Raw genomic sequence first — 15,971 nt, forward strand, 5'->3', positions numbered from 1 at the left:
ATGTGTTTTCTTAGCACAGCAAATACAGATGAAGGAAAACCCTTCTTTCACTGAAAAGTTTTACTGTTTTCAGCTGTGTGACTCCTGGCGTAGGAATTAGACAAGAAATATACATTTTCCCTTACAGTTCAGCATCTCCAGACTTCTTTCATGTCAAAAGAAACTTGTTGATTTAGTCAGATGAAATGCCTATTTAGTCCAGCATCCTTTGCTCCACAGTAATTGATTAAATACCTATAGAAAGACCTACCCATACACACGTTCCCTTTCATCTTTTCTAGTATTTGATTCTGAAGCAGACTGGATTGATGTTACTTTTTCTAATTCATTGTTTCTCAACCTTGGCAACTTCAAAATGTGTTGACTTCCCAGAATTCGCTAACCACACTGTGGGTGTGGTTTATGCATGTTTTTCAATACCTTTCAGTGCCAATTGGGTGCTCTGTGGGGGGAGCTCCATTTTCGCTACCCCACTGCGTTCCCCCCATCCGGGCAGTAGCCCACTCCTGCTTGCACTGAGGAGATCTTCTTGTGGTAATTATGGCTAGCTTTGAACTGTGAATAAACTTTTTTTCCCTTTCTTAAAGAAAAGGAAGCTGACATGCTCAGACTGGGAATTTTAAGATATGCAGCAAGGTAACTTTTAAATGCTGTATTTAAATCATAGTTAAGTACTAATAAGCTAAAATTTAGTGACTCAAAATGGTGAATCCCAGTAGGTACTACATTCTATTGATTTCAATGTAATTTAGGGATATTTACCTATAGGCAAAATTCAGAGGAAAGGCATATAAACATACTTTATCTTATGCATAGTTCTCCTTCAATTCACCCTGAAAACGCAGAATATATTAATCGATAAATGCTGGGAAGAAAATATAGCCTACATACACTGGAATCAGCAGCTCTTAGACAGCAAGCAACTCTCACTTTTGACTCTTTAATTGACTGGAATTTGCATCATGGCTCCAAAAATAGAACAAAAGTATTGTAATTTGCACAAGAGTACCATTTCTCTTTGCTTAATCAGTTCTGATAATTTTATTCATGGTATTCCTTAATTAAAGTTCCCTCTATTATTCTATCTATTGATTATATGATTTTGAATCCCGTGTATGATTAATCCATGTATCATTTTAAAAAGATGGAAATTTTCTAAATGGACATAATTATAGCTTAAAAGACAAGGACTGTAGCAGATAAAACTGACCATTTATATTTCAAATAAATGGAAAAGGTGAGAGATAGATTAAGATATTAAATATAAAAAGAGTGAATAATAAAAATCCAAGACATTATTTTGGGGGGGGGGGGGGGATTCTATTTACTTCTCATTAAACAGCCTGATCTACCTAAGAGTAAAAAAATTCCAAGGGAAAATAAACTCCAAGTATCTATACATTGTGTACTAAAATAACGTAATATTTTAAAGTGAAGATGTATCCTGCTCCACCGGATTCGTATTATCCTATGATATGCTAAAAGCATGTCATCTCTGATTATGTAACATTCTTCTCAATGTTCAAAACAATTTAGGTTAATTTAGTCTAGTTTACTATTTTAGAATGAATGTTGATTTATGTAAAAGTAATTGTATTATTTTGAATTATCTAAAGTATATTTGAGGGACCGTATCTCAAGGAACTGGCATGTTAAGGATCCTGTTTAATAAGGAATGACAACCAGCAGGATCCAGAAAGAGAGGTGTTTGTGCTGTGGCGCTCACCCAAAGGTGCTTTTTAAGAGGCAAATGGACTTTTTTCTTTGAAGACATTTTGCTTCTCATCCAAGAAGCTTCTTTAGCTCTGTGGCACATTATTTCCTTGGAACTTAGATTGTTACCTATTCTTCTGGCCTTTAAGAAGGCCCTTAAGAGTTGCTTTGCCACCTTGTCTGGAGATTGGATAGTAGTAGTATGGATTTTGGTGCATCCATACACATAGTATATATACATGCATATACATGTACATATGGAAAATATCCATCATTTTAAAATATATGAAACCACAAGAGGGAGCAGTAGCAAGTTGATATTTCTATTTTGCACTAGTCTCTTTTGTACTAGGACAGAACAGAAGAGACATGTTCTTGTGACAATCCACTCACTACTGTATTATATTCCTGTAATGCTATCTGACACAATGGAATTAGCTAGAGAACATTATAAGAGCATGGTGCAGTCTTTCTATCTCATTCTAATACAACTTTTGTAGTTGCTGCACTTTATTCTGCTGCAGCTAGTGTAACATTAGACAATTGGTCGTCATAAATTAACATTACACAGTTGGTAGTCATAAATTATAGAATAAATATCTATAACAATAAATATCTATAACAAAAAAGTGATGAACACTGTCCTAATATTTTAGTTCTGGTGCTCAGTTCAGTTAACTTGAAATGTGGAAACAGCTTGAAAATTCTTAACAGATCGATTTCAATTTAGCACAACTTTTTTCCTTTCCAGCAATGGCACAATTATGACACTGTGGGCTTCTCTTGAGTTTAACTATAGAAGCACTAATTCTTTCCACCTACATAGGATCAAAAGAGCTGACTAAAGAAGACTGTAAACATGTCTTAAGCTTTCTACCTCGAATCCACAAGCAGTAGTAATCTGTGCATAACATATACATTTGTCTAAAAACCATCTGCTGAGAAACCAACCATCAACATTTTCATGTTTTAATGTTTACAATTGGCTTATCTATGGATGGTACATTTTAAAGGGTATTTTGATTAAAAGACTGAGAAACTACTTATCTAGAGATGAGCTTTTCCATATGTATGTACGGGTATCATTTTGAAAGGGAACTCAAAATTGTTTCATTATTCACATAATAATGCAACAAAGCCCTAAATCCAAATTTTAAATACATGGACATACATACATATATACATACATGCATACACATACATGTATATGTGTATGTGTGTATGATTTTATCTTTATTCCTTGTCTTTATTCTTTATCTTTATTCCTTATCTTTATTCCTTTGTTCCTTGTTAGTCATTCAAATTAGTAACATACAGTATTATACTTTACCATTAATTCCAAATATATTTATTTATTATTTATTTATCAAATTTATTGGCAGTGTAACTCTGGGTGGTTATATTGAAAATAAATAATTCTTCTATTGACTATTGATTATGAAATATGAAGATTCTGAACTGTAACTATATTGTAACGAATGATTAAATTTGTAAAAACAACCAAACTATGTTTTTCAAAGTTAAGGCAGCTTTTAAGGGCATATAACAAAAAAGGGGGCATTTTTCCAACCCAAACTCTGCAAGTAGGAACATGCCACAGTCATTAAAATACCTAGTGGATTCAATAGCTTGATTTCTTTATGAATATTTAAATGAACCTGAGTCAAACAATTCTCAAACATGTCCCACATATGTTAAGTACTTACCACTGCCTAATCTGAGAAGCAGGACATCCTGTAACCGTCTGTTCAAATCTCTCAGCTCCTTCATTTCTGACACTAATGTCCCATACTCCTTTAACTTTTTTGCTTGTTGAACAAGCTGCCTTCTTGTTCTCTCAAGTTCCTGTTGAATGTGCCTCATTTCTTCCTGCTGTTGCTGATAGCTTCTCAGCAACTCTTCATAAAGAACTCGAGGAACTACAGCATCGTCCATATTGTTCATTCTGTCTGAAGTTTCCATAAATGTTGCCTCAGGACTGGAATTACTACTGAGACTCATTCCATTTTGTTTTTCAAGGCGCGCAACAACTGCTTCAATGCTTTTGTGCGTACCTTCATTCTGTTTCTTTCCATCTTGTCTCTGTATGTTACAACAAAACACATTATTAATATATTGTGTCACACAGCAATCTATAGAGTTCAACAGTTAATGAAATTAGAAGCACACTAAAATCCTCAAGGGAAGAACATTTAAAGAACATTGGACCAACACAGTTTAATAACCAGAAAAGGTTACATAATAAATAACCATCTAAGTCTTTTTTTTTTTAAGTGTACGATTCAGAATTAAATGCATCTGAGAGGAAATCAGCAATAGTGGGAATGCACTGAGGCATTTATCACTCCCAATTATTATTTTTAAAAATTTGTATTATCCAAAACCAATTTTGGGGAAGGTGGGTTTTTGAGAAGATAGGAACAATTCAGGCATCACACTAAAAATTCAAGAGAGACTTAAAAGTATTTATTACTGTAAATGCGGGCTATATCTGAGAAGGCCAAAATGCTTATACAAACTATAGTTCACATAATAAGTGAACTATTCTCTCAGTCTAATGAATAGGCGCAGTTAAGGTGAATTCCCAACCCCGTGAGACTTGGTGCTAAATTGACAGCAAGAGAGTCAATTAAAATTTAAGGAAATAGATGGTTGTGCAGTATCTAATATGGCACATAGGCAGCTTTGAACATTAAAATAAAAGGCAGAGCCTATTTACATGAACTCTGAACACTCGACTTTTTTTTTAGTTTGTACGATTTGTATAGAGTGCATTCAACATTAACCTAAGCATATTTTTAATGATTAAATACTGTGTCATACCATCCCATCATTTGGAAATTTTAGATTTAGATGACAAATAATCCCAAAATTGTGTTAATAATATCCTGGAGAAAATACTGATAGAATGCATTTAAAAGCAATGTTTATACCTTGTTATTTAAAGATAATTTTATACTTATTTGCCTAATTAAGTGGACATCAAGGTTCAAAATAATTAAGAATTTCACAATACAAGGAATTAGTAGAAGAAACATGGTATCTATTACTGTGCAATAATCAGCCAAACCTCTAAAAAATATTTCCAAATCAAATTTACCTTTGCCTATCAATACTAGTAAAAAACGAGGCTTCATGTCAATATAGATTGCCCCAACTAAACACTATACAAAATTGATAAGAAATTCAACGTGTATATACTGTACTTACAATACAAGTTTTAAAACAATGACTACAGGCTTTATTTGGAAACAGGGTTATTTGTCTCAAGGCCATAATTATAGAGGAAACAGCATATATAAAGCTAGAATATGCGAAGAATAGCAAAGGTAACTCATGTTATATCATTACATTGTTAAATTTAAGTTTTAAGGAAACTGAGATGTGGATAAATGAACAAAGCTTATCTCAATGTGGTGGCATTTATTCAATAATGTCTTATTGTATTGTACATCTTTATATTATACATATATCTAAAGATATCATCAGTCTGGCGAACTGAATGTATTAACCTTATCAAACTGAATTTGTTTTAGAACAGTAGGTGGAAGGAACATCTGACGGGGAGGGCTGTAAGGAACCCATAATGCTGTAATTTGGCTAAACTTGCTTTCTCCCCCCCCCCCCCTAAGAATTGCTTAAGGGAAACTTAGTTTAAAAAAAAAGATTGGGAAATTCATTTGGAAATGCATTGTGAGGTGCACTGGGAAATTCATGCAATACTATACTAATAAAAGCCTGAGTTCCAAGTATGTTAATATACCTGCAATATTCACGCTGAATATGTTGAAGATAGGCAAGTTGAAGGAATTTGCAATATTCAATGCAAAACTTTGTCTGGAATAGAGTCAGTCTAGTTTTACAGTATATTTTGTTCTAAAAAGAAAAGATATCCATGATAAAAAGATGCTAAATAGTAAGTGAAAGAACTAATATATACAAAGGGAAAGAATTTATCAACATATTCACTGTGAAATGTAAAAAAATGCATAATTAACATTTTTGTCCATTCTTTCAAACAAAACTGATTATTTCAGAAAATTTTAAAAGATTACATTCTACTGATGTCAAAGTATCTGCTCAAAAATGCAATTATTATCTGCTTTAAAAAGGTATCAAAGGAGACACTCATTATTTGAGCAATTAAAAAGCCTAACTCTGAAAACAATCACAATCTGACTGAAATAAAAGCAGTAAATTGTTTTCCATTATGTAATGACATTCTCTGCCAACACTCTTAAACAGATCACAATGCAGTCTTCTTTAAAAGCAATCCTTCTGTTTGGGAATAATTTCTACTTGCCTTGATATAATGCTTCAATACTTTGATAAATCACTACAAGACAATTCTTCCCTTTTTCTGTTAGTCATAAGTATTGTGTTGTTGATAATTTTCCAGAAATTGTAATCAGTTTTAACAGCTCAGCTTTTATCTTTAAATTATAGGATATTCTTTAATTTTAAAAGCATGAAGACCAAGCTAAGCTTTCAGTAAAATATAATAATTTTGGTTTTAACACTATTCAACATTATGCTAAAGGGTAAATTTTGATAGAGCAGCTGATGTGTGACCGTGCAGAAAGTCACAATTTTAAAAGTTAAGCTTCTTTCCAATGGTATATTTTTACACACTTTGTAGGAGAAAAATGTACTTAACTAGCACAATAAGGGTAGTTCTTAACTTACAACTATTTGTTTAGTGACCAAAGTTACAATGGCACTGAAAAGAATGACTTATGACTGTTTTTCACACTTACGACGGTTGCAGGATCGCCGTAATCAAAATTTACTCTTGGCCACTGGCTTACATGCATTATGGTTGCAGTGTCCTAGGATCATGTGACCCTTTTCCTTGACAAGAAAAATCAATTGGAATGCCAGACTCACTTAAATCTGTTACTAATTTAACAACTGTAGTGATTTACAGTGGTACCTCTACTTAAGAACTTTTCTAGATAAAAACCGGATGTTCAAGGTTTTTTTGCCTCTTCTTAAGAACCGTTTTCTACTTAAAAACCCGAGCCCAGAAAAATTTCCCAGGAAATTTTGAGAGCGGCACAAAGGGCCGGCCAGTTTCCTGCCATTCCCACTTTAATCCCGGCCATCTCGGGCTTTTCTGGGCTGCCAGAGGAGCCTTTCGGTGTATGGGAGGGACGTGCTCCTCCTTGCTGCCTTAGAATCTGACTTTTTTTTTTTTAAGCCTTAAAGTTTTGGATTTTTTTGATTCCCCTCACCTCACCGTCTTCCTTCGGCAGCGACTGTCTTCCTTCTCCTCTTCCTCCCACCCAAATTCCGAGCTTTTATTTCTTTCCTAATGGGTTTGCATGCATTATTTGCTTTTACATTGATTCTTATGGGAAAAATTGCTTCTACTTACAAACTTTCTACTTAAGAACCTGGTCATGGAACGAATTAAGTTCTTAAGTAGAGGTACCACTGTACTTAACAACTGTGGCAAGAAGAGACATAAAATGGGCAAAGTAACCATCTGGCTTAAAAACAGAAATTTTGGACTCAATTGTGGTTGTAAGTCATGGACTACCTGTATAAATAATTTGATTTCTGTCGTGTTTATGTTGTTATATTAGTGATATTATTTCATATATGGTGTTCTACTAAAGATTGTCAATTGAGTTTTGCTTTATTTGTGTGTGTGTAAAATTATATTGATAGAAGATTGTATTTAAGGTATTTATTATGTCTTAAATTATGCCATTAGATTGGGCACTACTGGAGGACCATTTTCCATCACTTCAGACTATACAAAACAGTCTTGAACAACTAAAGGGTGCAAAACAAATCTAAGTTTTCTAGCTTCCGTGGAAATCTGCTCAGTTGGAGATGGAAGAAATCTTCTCCATCTCCCCAAAAACTGAAGAGTTTTGTATATAGCTTGAATCTAGACAAAGAGATGGTGATGAAATGAAAAAAAAATGTGCATAAAATAAGAACAGTAATGCAATAATAAATATGAAAAACTTATTATAACTACAAGAGATGAATCAGTTATAAATAAGATACAAAAAGTTAATAATTTGAATAATATTTTTTGTCATAACTGAAGGGATATTTGTTTTAAAAACATAAGTTATATTATCATGCACCGACTTCTTAGGCTTACCCAATTAATGAACTGCAGGATAGCTGAGGTTTCTGGTTCAGTTCTGCCTATGCTGACTTTTTACTTCAGTGCCTGATAATCTCAGCAATGAGAAATCCCTGCTCTTGACAAACCACTTAATAAAAGAGAAATTCCACTTTTTAAACAAACCCAGTAGCAAAATTTGGATTATAATTTCATTTTTAACTCATCATATCAAAATGCAGATGAGTATTAAAACAAAATTAAAAGAAAATCTCTCCTTTAGATAGCTGATGAGGAATAAGTGCAAAAATATAGTCCCAAAGGTTGTTCTCATCGAGTGTTATTCCCATTAGTTTGAAATGTCTTAAAAACATGTCTTCATACCATGAAAAAATGAAATGGCATGGCTGCTATAAAATATTCTGATTAGCAAAGTGAAAATCCTCCTTTTGGATATTACTACACGCAAATTACTAATAAATTTGAATGTGAAGCATCCCTATCCAGCCAAAATTAAGCGGTAAATTAATTACCACTGAAGCTTTCACTAGATTGAACTGCAGATGCCAGGACTGAATACTGTAGCTACAGAAAACATGAGCTACTGCTGGTTGGACTGGGATCCCGAGGAGGGGGGTGCTCACCATGTCACAACATACAATGTTGGCAGGTTCTGCACAGCAGTGCTCAAGATCTGTTGGATGACCAATGACACAAACTAAACTTAATAAGTACCTTGAGTTCTCTGGAGTTTGATATCGTCTTCCACATATTAATCTTTTATTTTTCCTTATATTTATCTAATGTTCCTACCCCTTCCTTTAGATTCTTTTACACCATTGTTCTTTATATATACTTCATTATTTTTACATCTTCCAACTTTTCATAATTTCTTTTTATATTCTTGATGATCTTTTTAATTGACAGAACCAGACACTCACCCCTCACCCGCCACTTCACTTAATTCTGGTCTATGACCATTTTAAAGATTCAATTTTGAAAGTGTGGGGAAAAATCCGATGAAAATGCAGAACATTTCAAAGTTCGGTTAAAACAAATCTACTGAATGCTGAAAACAAGGTTAAAAACGTAGAAAAATCTACTTAAAATCTACTAAATAACTTACCGGTACATAAAATATTTTTTATGTTATAAATGTTTATGTTTATATTTAACGGTCTAATATGTCAATGTAATGTTTAAGCAGAAATTAAACATGACTGGATATAGTGATGGTAACCAAGTATCTTTTCCAATAATTTTTCTGGGTTCCCCCACCCCCCAAAATAGAATTATTTAAATAATTAAATATAACCCAAATATCACCAATTAATACTATTTTTGTATTCCTAACATTACATATGCTGTTTCTCTTTAATGTTGGCATTAAGCTATCAGTCAATGAAAATGCAAGCAGCCATTATTCTCCATGTAAGTACTACAGTTGTGCAAGTATTTATTTCCAAATACATACTCCAGGACCACCAAGTACTGCTTAGACAGCTAATGCTTCTTTCCTCAGAAACCCAACTTACCTCAACAGAAATATGGCTGAATATTGCACAGTGCCCAATAGCAGGCTAAACTGGGAGAGCTTTGATGTGTAATATGTAACTGATGAACCAAAACTCTGCTCTCCACAATTTTATCACATAAGCAAAACCTGGGGGGGAAATCATATGTTATACACATTTTATATTGGTTGTCATACTTCTTATTTGTATGGTGCTCCACAGGGGTTTCTTTGTGGCATTCATTGATCATTCTGCACATTAGACAAAAAGTGTGAATGCTATACCTATATATTTAATATATACAAGATGGGTGCAAAAAGTTATCTATTGAGTAGGCTTTCTCAAACTATGGGTTGGGATTCCCTAGAGCGGTGTTTTTCAACCAGTGTGCCGTGGCACACTAGTGTGCCGTGAAACATGGTCTGGTGTGCCGCGAAGAAGGAAGCTCAGGTTCCGGTCTCGCAACTTTTTACTGAGAGAGTGAGAGAGAGAGAGAGAGAGAGAGAGAAAGAAAGAGAGAGAGAAAGAGAGAGAAATAAAGCAAGAGAGAGAGAAAGAGAGAGAGAGAAAGAGAGTGAGAGAGAGAAAGCAAGACAGAGAAAGAAAAGAGAGAAACAGAGAGAAAGCAAGAGTGATAGAGAAAGCAAGAGAGAGAGAAAGAAAGAAAGAGAGAGAGGAAAGGAGAGGAAGGGAGAGAGAAATGAGCAAAAAGAGAAGGAAAAAAGAGAAATGAGAAAATGATTGAGACAGAGAATGAGAGGAAAGAGAGAGAAATAAAAGAGAGAGAAGTGACTTGATTTAAAGCATATGATAAAAAGCACCCATAAGAGAGAAAAAAACCCCAACCCTCACCTGTTTTTGGAAATGGTTCAAGAGTGTGTATACAGACACAAGGGTGGGGAGGAGACGGATGGAAAAAGAGAGGAGAGTGTCTTAGGGTGTCATTTTGTGTCATTTTGGTTGGTGGTGTGCCCCAGGATTTTAAAATGTAAAAAATGTGCCGCGGCTCAAAAAAGGTTGAAAGTCACTGCCCTAGAGGGATCATAAACAGCTTCGAGGAGCTTAAGCAGCAACACTCTCAAACTCATTCTGGACTTTGTCTGCACCAAGCAGCTAAAATATTGAAAAGTATGAGAACTGCTATGATATACACATTAACGTTTCATTATTGAAATTAAGTACATGTAAGTACATGTATTCCTTCCCTAAACTTAATGAAATCTTTATTTTTATTCATATAGGGGTCACTAGCATTTATTTATCATTTTAGAGAGTCACAGCACTGCAGTGTCTGAAACCCCTTGTCATACAGGTGAAACTCGAAAAATTAGAATATCATGCAAAAGTTAAATTTATTTCAGTGATGCAACTTAAAAGGTGAAACGTAATTTATTTTATTTATTTATTTTATTGGATTTGTATGCCGCCCCTCTCTGAGAGGGGAGGCAGGGACTCATTACATGAAACGCAAGATAGTTCAAGCCGTGACTTGTCATAATTGTCATGATTATGGGGTGCAGCTCATGAAAACCCCAAATCCACCATCTCAGAAAATTAGAATATTACATCTGATCAATAAAACAATGATTGTACATTGAACAATACTATACTATACTTGTTATACTATACTATAACAATACTACATGCATATGTACTCAGTACTTGGCTTGGGCCCATTTTGCAGCAATTACTGCCTCAATGTGGCATGGCATGGAAGCTGTCACCCTGTGGCACTGCTAAGGTGTTATGGAAGACCAGGATGCTTCAATAGCATCCTTCAGACGAATTTGCTTGCCAATCAAGCATGTTAATCCAGTGTTTCCCAAACTTGGCAACTTGAAGATACTTGGACTTCAACTCCCAGAATTCCCCAGCCACCATTCGCTGGCTGGGGAATTCTGGGAGTTGAAGTCCAAGTATCTTCAAGTTGCCAAGGTTGGGAAACACTGCGCTAATCCTATGGCAATTGAACCAGGTTTTGGTACTTTGGGCAGTGTGGGCAGGTGCCAGGTCCTTCTGGAAAATTGAAGTCAGCATCCCCATAAAGCTTGGCTGCAGAAGGAAGCATGAAGTGCTCCAAAATGTCCTGATAGATGGCTGTGTTGACCCTGGACTCAATGGAGCACAGTGGACCAACACCAGCAGATGACATGGCTCTCCAAATCAACACAGACTGTGTAATCGTCTCACTGGAGTTCGAGAATCTTGCTACGTGTGCCACTCCATTCTTCTTCCATACTCTGGGTCCTTGGTTTCCAAATGAGATGCAAAAATTTCCACAAACTGTTGATTTTGGGAGCAAAGTCCAGGGTCAATACAGTTGTCTACCAGAGATTTTGGAGCACTTCATGCTTTCTTCCGTAGATGAGCTTTATGGGGATGGTGACCTAAATTTTCCAGCAGGACTTGGCATCTGCCCACACTGCCAAAAGCACCAAAACCTGGTTCAATGACCATAGGATTAGCCTGCTTGATTGACAAGCAAACTCGTCTGACCTGAGTCCCATAGAGAATCTATGGGGCATTGCCAAGAGAAAGATGAGAGACATGAAACCGAACAATGCTGAAGTCCACTATTGAAGCATCCTGGCCTTCCATAACACTTTAGCAGTGCCACAGGCTGACAGCTTCCAATGCAGAACCGCGTTGAGGTAGTAATCGTTGCAAAACGGGTTCAAATCAAGTACTGAGTACATATGCATGCTTACACTTTACATAGGTCCGTTATTATTCAATATACAATCCTTTTTTTTAATTGACTGCATGTAATATTCTAATCTTCTGACATGGTGGCTTTGGGGTTTTCATGAGCTGTACTCCATAATCATCACAATTGTTACAAATCACAGCTTGAGCTATCTTGCCGTGCATTAATGAGTCTCTCTCATATATTATGTTGCACCTTTTAAGTTGCTTTACTGAAATAAATGAACTTTTGCATGATATTCTAATTTTTGGAGTTACACATGTAGACACAAAAATTAAATGTATTCTAATAAGAAAACTGGAAGATATTTTGCAGGAATGTTTTCTTCAAACTCAGTGAATTCTGCTACTAAATTACTTTAAAGAAAGTTATCTAAAGATGGTAAGATTAATATCACTCTGTATAAACTACAATTTAATCGACTATATGTTTTTCATACACACACTAACACATACACACCATTTATAATGCACTTCTTTAACTGTGTGAAATAGCTTGTATTCCCAAATAGTTGTAGAGAACTTAACTTGACACTCAAATTTCATACAAACATTGTGTCCCGCATGAGTGACTGAATATTTGACACCCTTAAATGTTCATGGAGAACTAGAGCATTCCCTGATGTAATAGAGCTACTGCTTGTAGTGTAAAAAATGCTGTCCTAGTTATATTTCAGATTGTCCACTATAAAAATATTTACTCCTGAAAATGAAATAACATCACTACAAGAAATCTTGTTGCAGAAGCTACTAGAAAAACAAGTCATCATTTTTTTTAAAAAAAAATAACCACACGAGTTTTAAAAACAACTCCAAATAACTCAATTTTGTTAACCCAATTTTCATTTTCAAACAAAATGAAAATAATTTTATAAGAATATAAAGGGGAAAGGTATAGACTGAAACATTTGAGACTCTTGCTTGTACAGTATTCACAACATTCCAATTCTAATTATTTCAATGTATTTTTGTAAGTCAAGTCCCACTGTATTTAATGGGAGTTAATTTTCATTAAAGGTGCATAAAAATTGCAACCTGCGTTTCTGTATGCTAAAGAACGAAAGAATCCCTGACATTCTGAAATGGATTTGCAGTAGAATAAAGCATATCCAAGATTAGAAAAAAAGAAAGAACAAACCAACAAACAGGCTTCAATACCTTACAGTGTCTAAGTTCCATATCTTCATCCCCATAATCTGTAATTTCCCCTGTTTCTTCTAGGTGATTGAGAGAGAGCTTGGGGATTTTAATTTTCTTCTGCATCACACTGTTTTCAAGGTCTGTTTTATCTTCTGCAAATTTACATAAAAATATTTTTTTCACATTTTTCAAACTGATTATTCAAATACTGTATGATTGAAGCCAGACCATTTAAAAAGTTCCCATGCTTGACTATTTTCCATATGCAGTGATAATCAACTGCTCCAGAAACTTTTTTCCCCAAAATAAATGGGACTGCAGCCCTTACGCAGAAATTTGAAGAATATTGTAAAAATATTAGGGCTTCCAAAGATCGTTAAGAACAAAGCTAAAATCCAAACTTAAGCATGCTATTTTGCAGATGATATTGGATTAGTTATGCATTTTCCCTCAATGCAATCTAATTCAGAGTTTTAAGATCCAAAATTGGAGAAGAATATTCCTCATTCTAAAAATACTGTGTGTCTTTTGATGGCTCCCCATTTTCTCATTTCTTCCTCTTTCAAACAACAGTAGAGCAGGTTGCTCAAAATCAAGATGTTTGGAAAGTCTGGAATTTTATTTCTTTTCTCCAAATGTGGGGAAAACCCTAACTCTAACCCTTATAAGCAGCGAAAAGAGAAATGCCTCCTTCCTTATATATTCTCTCTTGCTTAAAGCAGCAGCAGTATAGTACTATAGCAAGACTGCAGAAAATGCAGAGAGAAAGAATGTATAGGGTTTTTTTTCCTGCCAGAAAGTATGTTAAGGAGAGGAAACTATTTAATTATTTCACATAGCTTTTCTATTAGACCCTGTGATCTTCTTTAAATTGATTAATCTATTCTTTTGTACATTTTGTATGAAAGAGGGGTTATGTTCCATTATCACTAATGTTGAGCATTTTTTGATATTATTATACATTCTATGTTCTATATTGCAAGTTTTAACAGCCCCTCTACAAAGATCCATTATTTTTTAAGATATTTATTTCAGAAGTGGTTTGTGAAGAGAGATATACAGGGTGTGTTCCAATAGCAATGCAATTGAATTAGCTGCGCTGCTACTATTGGTCGGAGTGGGACCAAAGCACTTGGAGTAAGTGGGGGGGGATGCTAAGCTTTGCCACGAAACCGGTCTCAGTGCTCTCCAAGCTGTGGAAGCCGCAGGATGTCAGTTATTCTAAACCTCTGTGCGCCGACCGTGTCACGAAAAAAATGGAATCGACGATCGAGCAACATTGCGTGATTAAGTTTTGTGCTAAACTGAAATTGAACCTGATTATTTGGACGACGTCATCACTGGTTATGAAACCTGGGTTTTTGAATACAACCCAGAAACAAAACACCAAAGCTCTGAGTGGCACACCAATCAGTTCCCCAAGCCCAAAAAGGCAAAAATGAGCAAATCAAAAGTGAAAACAATGCTCATTGTCTTTTTCGACAGTAAAGGAGTAATCCATAAGGAGTTTGTTCCTCAAGGGCAGACAGTTAACGCTGCCTATTACGTGGATGTTCTGGAAAGACTCTGAACAAGAGTCATCAGGATGAGAAAAGACATCTCCGCTACCTGGCAACTCCATCACGACAACGTGCCTTGCCACAACGTACTACGAGTCCACGAGTTCCTGGCCAAACACCAGGTGTCAACACTGCCCCACCCGTCTATAGTCCTGATGTCTCCCCAGCAGACTTCTTTTTGTTCCCTTGGATAAATACATTACCTTTGGAATGCACCCTGTACGGATATCTCTTCATGTGAAAATGTCTCAGTTGACATTTGCTGCTGATATAAGGGCAATCAAATGTAATTAAAATGACTATTCCAACTAGTCTTGTAAGGATATTAATTACATATTTTGTTGATTTTGTTTTGACCTTGTAAGAAGATTCAGCTTAATACCACTTCAAACAGTATTAGAACAAACAGACTTTTTAATTTCTGTCTCAGTGCTGCTTTTTAAAATTAGAAAACAAGGATTTTTTAAATATTGGAATAAATTCCTTGAAGTAAGAATGAAGAACCTGTGGCTTTCTACAGATAGATTATAATTCCTAGTACTTGTTATTGAACATCCTAGCCTAAGCTGTTACGAGTTGTACAGTAGTTCACCAGCATCTAGAGATTTTTCTCTTACTTTGAAAGGAAGAATTCATCCTGAAATTTTTAAAGTATATGTTTCTACATGTAATTATGGAATTCTTTTCTGTGCTGTTTGTTTCTGTTCTGAGTGTCACTATTTCATTTTATTGAATGATTCAATGAATTGTTTCATTGCCCATAATCAAGTAGATTGAATCCAATTTGATAAAAGGAAGCAAAACTATATTTTATACATGTTTAGATTCCTTTATCAGATCAACAAATATGGAGGTAGCATCACAAAAAAGATGAAAGCTATGCATATTTTTAAAATGCATTTCTGCCTATCTTTTCTCCTCCCACAGCTTTGTGTATGCCTCCAAATCTACTTCAGAGGGTTTCTCAACCTATTAAAGCATATTTGTAGAACATACAAAACAGTAATGGTAGGAGGGGAAAAATTATTCCACAACAGCTTCTGTTTCCCTGGGAAACATATTCATGTGGTGGCAACCCACTTGATTCTGTGAAAACATAAAGCCAGAAAACTGGGTTTGAGAAATACAACAAAAGACTGAATGGTAAATTAACTTAATACTTTAAATTACTATTTCTAAAGCTATGCAAATTAAGTGTTTTATTAATATATTCTGACAACTTTACAATGATGAAAGAAACACACTTTTAAATAA

The 15,971-nt window shown here is 35.0% G+C and overlaps 1 protein-coding gene across 11 annotated transcripts in view; it reads right to left on the reverse strand.

The window, feature by feature from the left end:
• Positions 1-15,971, reverse strand: part of BEND5 (BEN domain containing 5) — a 1,001,406-nt gene that overhangs the window by 442,950 nt on the left and 542,485 nt on the right. For 4 of the 11 annotated variants that reach the window (XM_070745885.1, XM_070745888.1, XM_070745891.1 and 1 more), the window contains 2 exons: positions 13,177-13,310; positions 3,420-3,795 (listed from right to left, as the gene is read on the reverse strand). The exons of 1 other annotated variant lie outside the window; for it this stretch is intronic. In XM_070745885.1, the coding sequence (XP_070601986.1) occupies positions 3,420-3,795; positions 13,177-13,310 (510 nt within the window). Of the gene's footprint in view, positions 1-3,419; positions 3,796-5,476; positions 5,590-7,834; positions 8,099-9,333; positions 9,462-13,176; positions 13,311-15,971 lie in introns of those variants that run through there. 6 more of the 11 variants (XM_070745894.1, XM_070745893.1, XM_070745895.1 and 3 more) reach the window with 6 other exon arrangements.

Source organism: Erythrolamprus reginae, chromosome 3, assembly GCF_031021105.1.
Source record: "Erythrolamprus reginae isolate rEryReg1 chromosome 3, rEryReg1.hap1, whole genome shotgun sequence".
NCBI classification, from domain to species: Eukaryota; Metazoa; Chordata; class Lepidosauria; order Squamata; family Dipsadidae; genus Erythrolamprus; species Erythrolamprus reginae.